This window comes from Coregonus lavaretus, assembly GCF_964263955.1.
Source record: "Coregonus lavaretus genome assembly, chromosome: 1".
NCBI lineage: Eukaryota > Metazoa > Chordata > Actinopteri > Salmoniformes > Salmonidae > Coregonus > Coregonus lavaretus.
In genome coordinates, this window is record NC_139988.1 from 91,950,132 (window position 1) to 91,965,131 (window position 15,000).

The 15,000-nt window shown below is 48.9% G+C and overlaps 1 protein-coding gene across 1 annotated transcript in view; it reads right to left on the reverse strand.

The window, feature by feature from the left end:
- LOC311132856 (HEAT repeat-containing protein 5B-like) overlaps positions 1-15,000 on the reverse strand; it is a 97,202-nt gene that overhangs the window by 24,861 nt on the left and 57,341 nt on the right. Inside the window, 3 exon segments of the mRNA XM_084166211.1 lie at positions 2,854-3,033; positions 12,110-12,178; positions 12,281-12,462. Coding sequence (XP_084022337.1) covers positions 2,854-3,033; positions 12,110-12,178; positions 12,281-12,462 — 431 coding nt within the window.

The window sequence follows — 15,000 nt, forward strand, 5'->3', positions numbered from 1 at the left end:
CTATAGTGTTACAGGTCTACAGCCTAGTCTATAGTGTTACAGGTCTACAGCCTAGTCTATAGTGTTACAGGTCTACAGCCTAAGTCTATAGTGTTACAGGTCTACAGCCTCGTCTATAGTGTTTACAGGTCTACAGCCTAGTCTATAGTGTTACAGGTCTACAGCCTAGTCTATAGTGTTACAGGTCTACTAGCGTAGTCTATAGTGTTACAGGTCTACAGCCTAGTCTATAGTGTTACAGGTCTACAGCCTAGTCTATAGTGTTACAGGTCTACAGCCTAGTCTATAGTGTTACAGGTCTACAGCCTAGTCTATAGTGTTACAGGTCTACAGCCTAGTCTATAGTGTTACAGGTCTACAGCCTAGTCTATAGTGTTACAGGTCTACAGCCTAGTCTATAGTGTTACAGGTCTACAGCCTAGTCTATAGTGTTACAGGTCTACAGCCTAGTCTATAGTGTTACAGGTCTACAGCCTAGTCTATAGTGTTACAGGTCTACAGCCTAGTCTATAGTGTTACAGGTCTACAGCCTAGTCTATAGTGTTACAGGTCTACAGCCTAGTCTATAGTGTTACAGGTCTACAGCCTAGTCTATAGTGTTACAGGTCTACAGCCTAGTCTATAGTGTTACAGGTCTACAGCCTAGTCTATAGTGTTACAGGTCTACAGCCTAGTCTATAGTGTTACAGGTCTACAGCCTAGTCTATAGTGTTACAGGTCTACAGCCTAGTCTATAGTGTTACAGGTCTACAGCCTAGTCTATAGTGTTACAGGTCTACAGCCTAGTCTATAGTGTTACAGGTCTACAGCCTAGTCTATAGTGTTACAGGTCTACAGCCTAGTCTATAGTGTTACAGGTCTACAGCCTAGTCTATAGTGTTACAGGTCTACAGCCTAGTCTATAGTGTTACAGGTCTACAGCCTAGTCTATAGTGTTACAGGTCTACAGCCTAGTCTATAGTGTTACAGGTCTACAGCCTAGTCTATAGTGTTACAGGTCTACAGCCTAGTCTATAGTGTTACAGGTCTACAGCCTAGTCTATAGTGTTACAGGTCTACAGCCTAGTCTATAGTGTTACAGGTCTACAGCCTAGTCTATAGTGTTACAGGTCTACAGCCTAGTCTATAGTGTTACAGGTCGCACAGTCTAGTCTATAGTGTTACAGGTCTACAGCCTAGTCTATAGTGTTACAGGTCTACAGCCTAGTCTATAGTGTTACAGGTCTACAGCCTAGTCTATAGTGTTACAGGTCTACAGCCTAGTCTATAGTGTTACAGGTCTACAGCCTAGTCTATAGTGTTACAGGTCTACAGCCTAGTCTATAGTGTTACAGGTCTACAGCCTAGTCTATAGTGTTACAGGTCTACAGCCTAGTCTATAGTGTTACAGGTCTACAGCCTAGTCTATAGTGTTACAGGTCTACAGCCTAGTCTATAGTGTTACAGGTCTACAGCCTAGTCTATAGTGTTACAGGTCTACAGCCTAGTCTATAGTGTTACAGGTCTACAGCCTAGTCTATAGTGTTACAGGTCTACAGCCTAGTCTATAGTGTTACAGGTCTACAGCCCAGCCTAGTCTATAGTGTTACAGGTCTACAGCCTAGTCTATAGTGTTACAGGTCTACAGCCTAGTCTATAGTGTTACAGGTCTACAGCCTAGTCTATAGTGTTACAGGTCTACAGCCTAGTCTATAGTGTAACAGGTAATACAGACAGCCTAGTCTATAGTGTTACAGGTCTACAGCCTAGTCTATAGTGTTACAGGTCTACAGCCTAGTCTATAGTGTTACAGGTCTACAGCCTAGTCTATAGTGTTACAGGTCTACAGCCTAGTCTATAGTGTTACAGGTCTACAGCCTAGTCTATAGTGTTACAGGTCTACAGCCTAGTCTATAGTGTTACAGGTCTACAGCCTAGTCTATAGTGTTACAGGTCTACAGCCTAGTCTATAGTGTTACAGGTCTACAGCCTAGTCTATAGTGTTACAGGTCTACAGCCTAGTTATAGTGTTACAGGTCTACAGCCTAGTCTATAGTGTTACAGGTCTACAGCCTAGTCTATAGTGTTACAGGTCTACAGTCTAGTCTATAGTGTTACAGGTCTACAGCCTAGTCTATAGTGTTACAGGTCTACATCACAGCCTAGTCTATAGTGTTACAGGTCTACAGCCTAGTCTATAGTGTTACAGGTCTACAGCCTAGTCTATAGTGTTACAGGTCTACAGCCTAGTCTATAGTGTTACAGGTCTACAGCCTAGTCTATAGTGTTACAGGTCTACAGCCTAGTCTATAGTGTTACAGGTCTACAGCCTAGTCTATAGTGTTACAGGTCTACAGCCTAGTCTATAGTGTTACAGGTCTACAGCCTAGTCTATAGTGTTACAGGTCTACAGCACAGCCTAGTCTATAGTGTTACAGGTCTACATCACAGTCTAGTCTATAGGCCTAGTGTTTTGATTTTGTATATATTTTTGTTATGTATTCATTTGGGTTCACAGTGCGGACCGAACCGAGGTCCCCGTAACGAACGGTACCGTTACAACCCTTCGGGTTCACAGTGCGGACCGAACCGAGGAACCGTTACAACTCTTCGGGTTCACAGTTTGGACCGAACCGAGGAACCGTTACAACCCTTCGGGTTCACAGTTTGGACCGAACCGAGGAACCGTTACAACCCTTCGGGTTCACAGTTTGGACCGAACCGAGGAACCGTTACAACCCTTCTGAGAGATATAGACCTCAAAGTGAGGAGCAAGGAATGAAATAGAACACTACAATAAATATAATGTTATCAGTGTTTTAATACTGTAGTGAAACTGACCGGTATATTTCCAACATATTCAAGCCATCTCACCTCAGCCCAGGCCTTCAGTACAGCCAGTTTCTCCATGGTGGTAGCACTCTCACTGTACAGCTGACTAGAGGAACCCTTCCCAGCCTGCACCTTGTCCAGCGAGGACACCAGGAGGTTGTGGACGCGACGAAGGTCGTTCAGGTCACTGACCACCCCACTACCGATCCACGTACTGCACACCTAGAGGACAGACGGAAGGACACACAGACAACAAGGGAATTGGAGAGAAACTATTGGCTGGTAGAAGACAACAGGGATCAGTTTGTTCCTGAGAAGAACAAAATAAAAAAAAGGGAAACTGCAGAGAGCGAGAGAGAGACGAGGAAAAGAGAGAGGAAAAGATATCATGAGAGAGCCAAAGAGAGAGAGAGAGACAGGGACGAAGCAAAGAGAGAGGAAAGAGAGAGAGAGAGAGTAATAGAGATATTGTGATTGTCAGAGCGAGACATAAAGAGCCCTCCGTGTGAGGAGTGTCAACAGTGTATCTGACAGGTATGTTTACTGCCTCGTCCTCCACATCAGTTAGAAAGCAGAAGTTTCTGTCTGTCCGTCCGTCCGTCTATCTATCTATCCATCCATCCACCCACTGGTACACAGGTCTCTAAACCACCACTACACACAGAGACATGATGACTCAGAGCTCTGCAGTACTGGGGATTAGCTGAGACTGAGTCTGCTGCATCCGATACACTACAACAGCCTCACTGCATACAGCGACCATGTAGGACACATCGTTACCTACTGAGTAGAACGGATACATCGTTACCTACTGAGTAGAACGGATACATCGTTACCTACTGAGTAGAACGGATACATCGTTACCTACTGAGTAGAACGGATACATCGTTACCTACTGAGTAGAACGGAGCTATGTGATCTAAAATCAATGCTTGGAACCAGGGGGGGGGGGGCATATGCTGATCTGGTCCGAGTGGTCATGTGTGATGAAGGAGACTGGCCCATTGCAAATCCTAGTAGGGATGTGACAAATGTGAATTGTTTCAAGAAACTAGGCGTATGTCGCGGGTCACTACTTCACAGGAGAGCCATTTGAAGGAAAACTATTTTTTTTTAAATCAAAATGTGTTTTTTGGCGGAAATGCCTTCTGGAACATGTGAACTTTCATGTGCCTTAATAACAAACTTGTATGCCATCTGTAAATACGAATACAATTGTTAAATTACGAGCCAAATTGGTTTAGCCACAGAAAAAGACAGCAACCTTCCCGCTAGCCATGATTGGCTGAGATAATGAGTGGGCTGGACAGGCCGAGAGATGAGTTCGGATGGTCTGCCATGTAGCACGCTTCTGTCTATAACATGAGCTGGTCAGTATGTGTAGGTAATCCTTTCTAACGCGCTTTTTTTGAATGTATTTTCTGGAGGACCGAGTTTTGAAATCAGTGGAATTAGAGTATGATAGCTAAGGAGACTGAGAAAATTATAGCGTTTGATTGCAAATATGCAAATATGCGAAAAGAGAACACAGAAGGCTGTTGTATAAAACACCTGTCTCTGGATTACATCTTCAAACTAAGGGCAACCATGGCAACCGTGACAGAGAGGGAGAAGCGTCCATCCATGTATACGAGTAAGAGAGTCTAGCTAGCTACATTTTCAGATATTACACGTTTCTAATTTTATCAGAAAGTGGTTTTCATTTTCAAGTTAAAGTGTACTGTTAGCTAGCTAGCACTGAACCCGGTTGGCTAGCTACCTGCAGATTCATGCAGGGTAGTAACATAATGAGTTGGGATTATGGTTCATTGTTTAGCTAGCTAGCTACATGTCTTAACAAGACCATTTCAATAGAATGTTCATGATGTCACTGCGACAACTGTTGATAGACATAGCTGGTAAATTCGCTCTGGCTATCTACTCCGATTTCAGAGCACTCTCGTCTGAGTGTACCAGAGCGCAGAATAATTGACAAATTTACGAACGCTCAACACCCGTTGAATATGGCCGGTGTCAGTAAACGTTGGCGAAAAAGCTTAATTAAATTGTTGCCAGCAGCACAGTTGCAGTCAACACCTCCTCGGCCAGAACGTCCAGTGTGCGCTCTGAACGCTCCGAGGACAATCTGACAACGCTCTGAGTTTACAAACGCCCAGAGAGCACTCTGGCACTCCAGATTAAATTCACGAACACACCCGTAGTATAAACCAGCCTTTAGTCTTGAAATCTTTGGTTGCTGAATGGGTGTAGACAAAGAAGAGCTCTCCAGTAGGTGTACCAAAACATTCAAAGGGCCATTTTCTCAAAAGTGTGGTTCCAAGTTTATCAACTTTCAAAGCAGAATTACTTTCCCATTGTTCCTCAACTATAGTGTATGACATACCATTTTGTATCTCTGAGTTTCTACTTTTATCCAATGTAAAAAAACACAATTTAAAATATTGCTACATAAGACCGAAACGAGCCGGTCCGACACAAATGGAAAAAAATAGTTTAAACTGCCATAATTTATTTATTTTTTAAAATCGGTTTTCCGTTAAAACAATAAGAAAAATGCATTAAATTCCATGTGAATTCACATTGCAGATGACATCACGTTTCCCACGGAGAGAGCGAGAGATCATTGTATCATATATACTGCTTACATTTTACATTTTAGTCATTTAGCAGACGCTCTTATCCAGAGCGACTTACATGAGCAATTAGGGTTAAGTGCCTTGCTTAAGGGTACATCGACAGATTGTTCACCTAGTCGGCTCGGGGATTAGAACCAACGACCTTTCAGTTACTGGCACAACGCTCTTACCCACTAAGCTACCTGCCGCCCACTCTTCTCCTACTAACGTTGCCACATTGTTGCGTTAGACATTTGTTTATGTTTTATTTTTACCTTCATGATGATGACCGGGGACTGTTTTGGGAAAACTGCACTGTGATTTTTTTGGGTGTGGAAAAAATAAATCGTTTTTAGGTTAGGGATTTTTTGTTAATGTTAACAATCCCAATTTCATTTAAACATTTCAACCTTCACACCCCTAAAACCTACTCACCGAGCTCTCACAATTATGTTATTATTGGGGCGGCAGGTAGCTTAGTGGTTAAGAGCGCTGTGCCAGTAACCGAAAGGTCGCTGGTTCTAATCCCCCGAGCTGATGTCACGGTTCAGACAGACGACCAGAGGACCACAATTGCGTCACACCAGAAAGTTTATTAAAACTTAAGGGAAAAGGGAAGTAGGGAGTGAATGAAGGCTCCAGGGGTAACAGGGATCCCGTCCAATGTGCTGGGTCTGTGCCCCCCCCAGTGGCAGCGATGCGTCCTATGAAGCCGGTGGTGGGTGGTCCAGAAGTCCTGGGGGGGGGGAGACACAGACACAACAGGGCGGAATGAAACAAGGCAGCAGTACAGTCCAAGGGAAATCCAAAATACGTAGTAGCAAGGCAGAAGGCTGGTCAGAGTTACCGGGATTGAAGAGTAGTCAGGAGTCGTAATGGCAGAAGCAGGTCTGGATCTCCTGGGGCAGAAGAGTATCCAAAAATCAGGCAGGTCCGGGGTCACAAAACCAGGGTGAGCCAGAAGCGCGAGCAAACAGGTTCCGGGTGTGAGCTTTGCAGACGATCTGACACCGGAGAGCTGAAAGACAGGGCCTTAAATACTGGGAGAGGTAGTGGGTAATGCAGCGCAGCTGGCAGAGTAATTAGAGCAGAGCAGAGCAGGGACAGGTGGAGCTAGTTAGGCTGAGTAGAGAGAGTGGTGAGCAGAGTGGAAGAAAATTAAGGTGGTAACCCGGTGGAGTGAGAGGCTCATGACAGAACCCCCCCCCCAAGGGACGGCCCCAGAAGTCCCAAGAGCAACACCACGCCGGGCGGGAGGAGGGGAGCCGGAGGAGGGCTAGAACTCCTCCGAACGGTCCGAGTGAACGTCCTCATCCTCGGAGGAAGCCGGAGGGCCGTGGTCGGGAGATGGGACAGGTCCCGAGACAGGATCAGGCACAGGACAGGAAGCCGAGCGGGCAGGACGGTTAGGGACCCCTCTGGGGCGGCCCCTACGGATTGCAGGTTGATCAGGATGCCGTTGGTGGAAAGCGGTGATGAGAGTCCTATCCACAATCCGACTAGCTGGCACCCAGGTCCTTTCCTCAGGTCCATAGCCCTCCCAGTCAATGAGGTACTGGAGACCCCTACCCCTCCGTCTGGACCGAAGCAGGCGGCGGACGGTGTAAACCAGACCACCATCGACGAGCCGTGGAGGAGGAGGACAAGGCGCAGCAGGGACCAGCGGACTCTCATGGATGGGCTTAATCTTAGACACATGGAAAGTGGGGTGCACCCTCAGGGAATTAGGCAGTTGGAGCCGGACAGCAGTTGGGCTAATCACTCTTATGATAGGGAATGGGCCAATGAACCGAGGTGCCAGCTTCTGCGACTCCACCCTGAGTGGCAGGTTCTTCGATGACAACCACACCCTTTGACCAACATGGTAGGTGGGAGCAGGAATTCTCCGACGGTTGGCCCCGGTAGTGTAGCTGGCAACGGATCTGAGGAGTGTGGCTCGGGCTTGTGACCAGGTGCGGCGACATCGACGGGCAAAAGCAAGTGCAGATGGGCAAGTAACCTCCTCTTCCTGGCTGGCAAATAGAGGAGGCTGGTATCCATAAACACATTGGAAAGGGGACATACCGATGGCAGAGCAGGTCAGAGAATTGTGTGCGTACTCCACCCATGTCAATTGCTGCGACCAGGAGTGGGGGTTGCGTGAAGTCATGCATCGCAGTGCCTTCTCGAGCTCCTGATTAGCCCGCTCTGACTGCCCATTGGATTGGGGATGGAATCCGGAAGTCAGACTGACTGTGGCTCCCAGCAGGTGACAGAACTCCTTCCAAAAAGCGGAGGAGAATTGTGGACCACGGTCAGAAACTACATCCTTTGGCAGTCCGTGGATCCGGAAGACGTGTTCCAGGACCACCTGGGCGGTCTCCTTGGCGGTTGGGAGCTTGGGGAGGGGAATGAAGTGTGCCATCTTGCTGAAACGGTCAACTATGGTGAGAATGACGGTCATGCCACTTGAAGGGGGCAGCCCCGTGACAAAGTCAAGGGCGATGTGAGACCAGGGACGTCTGGGCACAGGCAGGGGCTGCAGCAATCCGGCTGGGGGCTGGCAGGACGACTTGTGTTGGTTGCAGATGGGGCAGGCTTGGACGAATTCCCGTACATCCTTCCTCAGAGAGGGCCACCAGAACCTCTGGGCGAGCAGGTTGTAAGTGCGGGTGGAGCCAGGGTGACAAGCTAGGCGGGAGTCATGTCCCCACTGAACGACCTGGGACCTCAGGTCTTCGGGGACAAAAAGGCGGTCAGCTGGGCAAGTGCTGGGACCTGGCTGGTTACGGAGAGCCTCCAGCACCTGTTCCTCAACAGCCCAGGTCAGAGCTGCAACGATGCAGGGACTTGGCAGAATCGACACAGGGTCCTTGGAGGGGGTGTCATCCTTCTGGAATTGACGGGAGAGGGCGTCTGGCTTGGTGTTGCGTGATCCAGGCCGGTATGACAGAGTGAAATTAAACCTGGTGAAGAACAGGGCCCAGCGGGACTGCCTGGAGTTCAACCGTTTGGCCGTGCGGATGTACTCCAAGTTCTTATGATCGGTCCAAACGAGAAATGGAATGGTGGACCCCTCCAGCCAGTGACGCCACTCCTCCAAGGCAAGCTTCACAGCCAGCAGCTCACGGTTCCCTATGTCGTAATTGCACTCAGAGGGGGACAACCGACGTGAGAAAAAGGCACAGGGATGGAGCTTCCTATCCTCCGCAGCCCACTGAGAAATCACAGCACCAACTCCCACCTCCGAGGCGTCCACCTCCACAATGAATTGCCGGTCCACATCAGGCATCTGGAGGATGGGAGCGGAGGTGAACCTCACCTTGAGGGTACTGAAGGCTTTGTCGGCTGCTGGGGTCCAGGTGAAGGGTTGCTTGGTGCTGGTTAGAGCAGTGAGAGGGGCAGCAACGGTACTGTAGTTCCGGATAAACTTTCTATAGAAGTTAGCAAACCCCAGAAACTGTTGCAGCTTCTTTCTGTTCTCCGGAACTGGCCATGAAGTGACTGCTGATACTTTGGCAGGATCCATTTGGATACTTCCCTCTGCCACTATGTACCCCAGGAAGGCCACTGTCTTGACGTGAAACTCACATTTCTCTGCCTTGGCGTAGAGGGAATTCTCCAGAAGACGATGAAGGACTTGCTGGACATGGCGGGTGTGTTCAGACAGGTTTCTGGAGTAGATTAAGATGTCATCCAGGTAAACGAAGACAAACTTGTTTAACATGTCCCGCAGTACATCATTCACTAGAGCCTGGAACACAGCAGGAGCATTGGTGAGGCCAAAAGGCATAACCAGATACTCGTAGTGGCCTGTTGGTGTATTGAATGCGGTTTTCCATTCATCTCCCTCCCGGATCCGCACTAGGTGGTAAGCGTTTCTGAGATCCAACTTGGTAAAAACAGTGGCTCCCTGGAGCAACTCAAAAGCAGAGGTGAGCAGAGGCAGAGGGTAACGGTTTTTCACTGTGATGTCGTTGAGTCCCCTGTAGTCGATGCAGGGGCGAAGAGATCCGTCCTTCTTCCCCACAAAGAAGAAGCCAGCACCAGCAGGAGATGAAGATGAACGGATTAATCCTGCGGACAGAGAGCCATTGATGTAGTCCTCCATGGACTTTCTTTCAGGAGCAGACAACGAATAAAGACGACCCTTTGGAGGGGCTGTTCCAGGGAGGAGGTCGATGGCACAGTCGTACGGTCGGTGAGGGGGCAGAGATGTGGCTCTTGCTTTGTTAAACACCTCTCTGAGACCATGGTAGCATTCTGGGACATTGGAGAGGTCAGGAGCGGAGTTAGTAGGTACTGGCCGAGGGGGTAGTGCGGCAGCAAGCAGGCAGGTTCGGTGGCAGTCCTCTCCCCACTCCCTGATCACCCCGGTCACCCAGTCGAGCTGAGGGTTGTGCCGGCGGAGCCATGGGTAACCCAGGATGAGGGGTTGGCCTGGAGAGGGGAGCAGGTGAAACTGGATAGTTTCTTGATGGTTTCCGGACAGACCCATCGAGACCGGGGCCGTGACATGAGTGACCGATCCGAGTAAGTGTCCGTCCAGTGCCCGGGCAGGAATAGGAGGTGTCAAACGGAGGTTCTCCAGTCCCAGTTGGCGTGCCAGCTTGATGTCCATTATGTTGGCTTCGGCGCCAGAATCCACCAGAGCAGCCAGGGTGTGAGTTGAGTCAGAGAGGCGGAGGTGAACTTGCAGCAGGGGTTTGCGGTCGGAGGACTGGATGGTCATTGAACTCAACCGGACTACCCCTATGCCCGGTGAGCTTCGGCCCTTTAAAGGGCAGGTTACCACACGATGTCCATCACCTCCACAATAGAGGCAGAGGTTTGAGGTGAAGCGGCGCTGGCGCTCTGCAGGAGTGAGAGAGGCTTGCCCAATCTCCATAGGCTCAGACTGATCAAGCTGACCTGGGTGAGTGGCAGTAGATGACAGGAGCCCAGTCGGATCTCTCCGAATGCCGGTAGTAGGTGGACCTTGGCGCCCCCTCTCACGACGACGGGTCTGTATCCTTCTGTCGATCCTGACAGTCAGTGCGATGGCTTCATCAAGAGTGGAAGGCAGTTCATGGGAGACCAACTCGTCCTTGATATAGTCAGCCAAACTATGGAAGAACGCGTCCACCAACGATGGTGTGTTCCAAGAACTTCGTCTAGCCAGGGTTCGGAAGTCGATGGAATGGTCTGCGACTGTACGTCTGCCTTGTCGAATACTGAACAGTTCACGAGACGCCTCTGCGGTTGGTGAATCCAGGTCAAACACCTTCAGCATCTCCTCAGCAAACAGGTCGAAGGTTGCACATGCGGGGGTTTGACGTTCGAACTCTGCTGTTCCCCAGAGTCGAGCTCGGCCCGTCAGGTGAGTGATGGCATACCCAACTTTAGCCCCCTCCGTGGCGAAGGTCCTTGGCTGCAAGGAGAACTGAAGTCGGCAGCTAGTCAGGAATGGCCGGACCTGGGTTGAATCGCCGTTGAACCGCTCGGGGTTTCCAATCTTGGGTTCCGGAGCAGCGGCTGCAATGACCGGGGCAGGTAACTCGGGGGCAGGGCTGGTGGGCAGACTGGCTGGGGTAAGGTTGGTGAGGAGTTGAATGATCATGGCGAGTTGTTGTTGCTGCTGCTGGAACTGCTGCTCATGCTCATCGGTTTCCATGTCGGGGAAAGTGTGCGCTGAGTCCATAATGGTCAGATCGTACTGTCACGGTTCAGACAGACGACCAGAGGACCACAATTGCGTCACACCAGAAAGTTTATTAAAACTTAAGGGAAAAGGGAAGTAGGGAGTGAATGAAGGCTCCAGGGGTAACAGGGATCCCGTCCAATGTGCTGGGTCTGTGCCCCCCCCAGTGGCAGCGATGCGTCCTATGAAGCCGGTGGTGGGTGGTCCAGAAGTCCTGGGGGGGGGGAGACACAGACACAACAGGGCGGAATGAAACAAGGCAGCAGTACAGTCCAAGGGAAATCCAAAATACGTAGTAGCAAGGCAGAAGGCTGGTCAGAGTTACCGGGATTGAAGAGTAGTCAGGAGTCGTAATGGCAGAAGCAGGTCTGGATCTCCTGGGGCAGAAGAGTATCCAAAAATCAGGCAGGTCCGGGGTCACAAAACCAGGGTGAGCCAGAAGCGCGAGCAAACAGGTTCCGGGTGTGAGCTTTGCAGACGATCTGACACCGGAGAGCTGAAAGACAGGGCCTTAAATACTGGGAGAGGTAGTGGGTAATGCAGCGCAGCTGGCAGAGTAATTAGAGCAGAGCAGAGCAGGGACAGGTGGAGCTAGTTAGGCTGAGTAGAGAGAGTGGTGAGCAGAGTGGAAGAAAATTAAGGTGGTAACCCGGTGGAGTGAGAGGCTCATGACAGCTGACTAGGTGAAAAATCTGTCGATGTACCCTTGAGCGAGGCACTTAACCCTAATTGCTCCTGTAAGTCGCTCTGGATAAGAGCGTCTGCTAAAATGACTAAAATGTAAAATGTAGAACTTCGGTGAGTAAGATTTCCAAAGTGTGTAGGCTATTCATGGTCATGTTGGTCCTCTGTAGCTCAGCTGGTAGAGCACGGCGCTTGTAACGCCAAGGTAGTGGGTTCGATCCCCCGGGACCCACCCATACGTACAAATGTATGCACACATGACTGTAAGTCGCTTTGGATAAAAGCGTCTGCTAAATGGCATATTATTATTATTATTATGTGGAGACTACAGGACTCTCACCTGGCACGCCTTAGCTGTGATGTCAGAAGGTGTATCTGGGGAGAACGCTGGTCTAAGAGCAGCGCCAACCTGATGAACAGAAGAATAAGGTTTCCAGAGTTAAATATAAATACAATACATAGATTACCTTGAGGACATCTCTTCACTGATGGTCTGTGTCGATAGACTCACATTAGCCTGGTACTGCTCCAGGATCACGTGACCCGGGAACTCTGGTTCCGGAACAGAGGCAAACTTCTTAATAATGTCTTCCAGGGCCTGAAGACCAGCCATCCTCAACTGGTTACTGTTGTCTGTAGCCGCCATGAAGGCCATGCGTATCAGGTCAGAGAGGTGGAGGACCAACAGATCACCTGGATGGAGGGAGGGAGGGATGGATGGATGGAACAGATCACATGGAGGGAGGGATGGATCAGTGCTCATACATATTTTCAATAGAATTTCATGACTTTTCCATGACTTCTTAATGACTTTTAACCAAATTTCCATGACCAATCATTCGCGGCGTCTCTGTACGTATAAAAAAAGAAAGTGTAATGTGGCATCAACACTGGGAGGCTGCTCCCCGATACCATGTACCATCTCCTGTTGTTGAGCAAGGCACTCAACCACCCCACCCTGGTAAAGTAGAATACCTGTTAGGCAGCTGTCCAAAACACCACGTGGTCAGTCTGGAGAGATACTGGGTATGCAGGCTTTTGATCAAGCCCTGCGCAAACACATCAGAGTTTTTATCAAGGTCCGGTTGAGCAGCTCATTTCTAAAATGTGGTTTGTTAGAGGGGGGCTGGAATAAAAGCATGCACACCCATTAGCTCTCCTGGAGGATGGTTGACTACCCTTGATGTAAAACATTACAACCAAAAAAGCCTTTTTAAATAATTCACTCATTCACTGTACACTACATGACCAGAAGTATGTGGACACCTGCTCATCGAACATCTCATTCCAAAATCATGGGCATTAATATGGAGTTGGTCCCCCCTTTGCTGCTATAACAGCCTCCACTCTTCTGGGAAGGCTTTCCACTAGATGTTGGAACATTGCTGCGGGGACTTGCTTCCATTCAGCCACAAGAGCATTAGTGAGGTCGGACACTGATGTTGGGCGATTAGGCCTGGCTCGCAGTCAGCGTTCCAATTCATCCCAAAAGTGTTCGATGGGGTTGAAGTCAGGGCTCTGTGCAGGCCAGTCAAGTTCTTCCACATTGATCTCGACAAACCATTTCTGTATGGACCTCACTTTGTGCACGGGGGCATTGTCATGCTGAAACAGGAAAGGGCCGTCCCCAAACTGTTGCCACAAAGTTAAAGTACAGAATCATGGTGGTCCTCTGTAGCTCAGCTGGTAGAGCACGGCGCTTGTAACGCCAGGGTAGTGGGTTCGATCCCCGGGACCACCCATACGTAAAAATGTATGCACGCATGACTGTAAGTCGCTTTGGATAAAAGCGTCTGCTAAATGGTATATTATTATTTATTTTATCTAGAATGTCATTGTATGCTGTAGCGTTAAGATTTCCCTTCACTGGAACTAAATGGCCTAGGCCGAACCATACAAAACTGCCCCAGACCATTATTCCTTCTCCACCAAACTTTACAGTTGGCACTATGCATTGGGGCAGGTGGTGTTCTCCTGGCGTCCGCCAAACCCAGAATCGTCAGTCGGACTGCCAGATGGTGAAGCATGACTCATCACTCCAGAGAACGCGTTTCCACTGCTCCAGAGTCCAATGGCGGCGAGCTTTACACCACTCCAGCCGACGCTTGGCATTGAGCATGCTGATCTTAAGCTTGTGTGCGGCTGCTCGGCCATGGAAACCCATTTCATGAAGCTCCTGATGAACAGCTGCTTCCAGAAGCAGTTTGGAACTCGGTAGTGAGTGTTGCAACTGACGACAGATGATTTTTACGCGCTACACGCTTCAGTACTCGGCAGTCCGGTTCTGTGACCTTGTGTGGCCTATCACTTCGCGGCTGAACCGTTGTTGCTCCTAGATGCTTCCACTTCACAATAACAGCACTTACAGTTGACCAGGCCAGCTCTAGCAGGGCAGAGATTTCACGAACTGACTTGTTGGAAAGGTGGCATCCTATGAACGTTCAATTATCTGGCAACAGCTCTGGTGGACATTCCTGCAGTCAGCACGCCAAAACTTGAGACATCTGTGGCATTGTGTTGTGTGACAAAACTGCACATTTTAGAGTGGCCTTTTATTGTCCCCAGCACAAGGTGCACCTGTGTAATGATCACGCTGTTTAATCAGCTTCTTGATATGCCGCACCTGTCAGGTGGATGGATTATCTTGGCAAAGGAGAAATGCTCACTTACAGGAATGTAAACAAATTTGTGCACAAACTTTGAGCGAAATACGCTTTTTGTGCATATGAAAAAGTTCAGCTCATGAAACATGGGACCAACACTTTACATGTTGCACTTTATATTTTTGTTCAGTGTAGTTCAACCACTGGGGTATAATAAGGGGATGTAAACACATTTGGGCACAAAATCTGTAGCTCCAAACATGGGGTATGAAAATGTATGCACTCACTAACTGGAAGTCGCTCTGGATAAGAGCGTCTGCTAAATGACTAAAATGTAAATGTAAAAATGGGAAACTCCTGATTGGTTGTTACTGTAGCTCCAAACATTGGTTAACTCCTGATTGGTTGTTACTGTAGGTCTAAACATGGGGTAATTCCTGATTGGTTGTTCCTTTAGCTCGAAGGGTGCTAGCTAGTTTCCTGACAGTCTCTCTGACTGTTAAATGATTCTGGTTTAGGAGCAGTAAAACAATTAAACACTAAACCCTTTTCTCTCTGTCAGGGAGAATTATAATGATGTCCCCCTCTGCTCTGCTCTGCTCTGCTCTCCTCGGTTCTCCCTCATCAG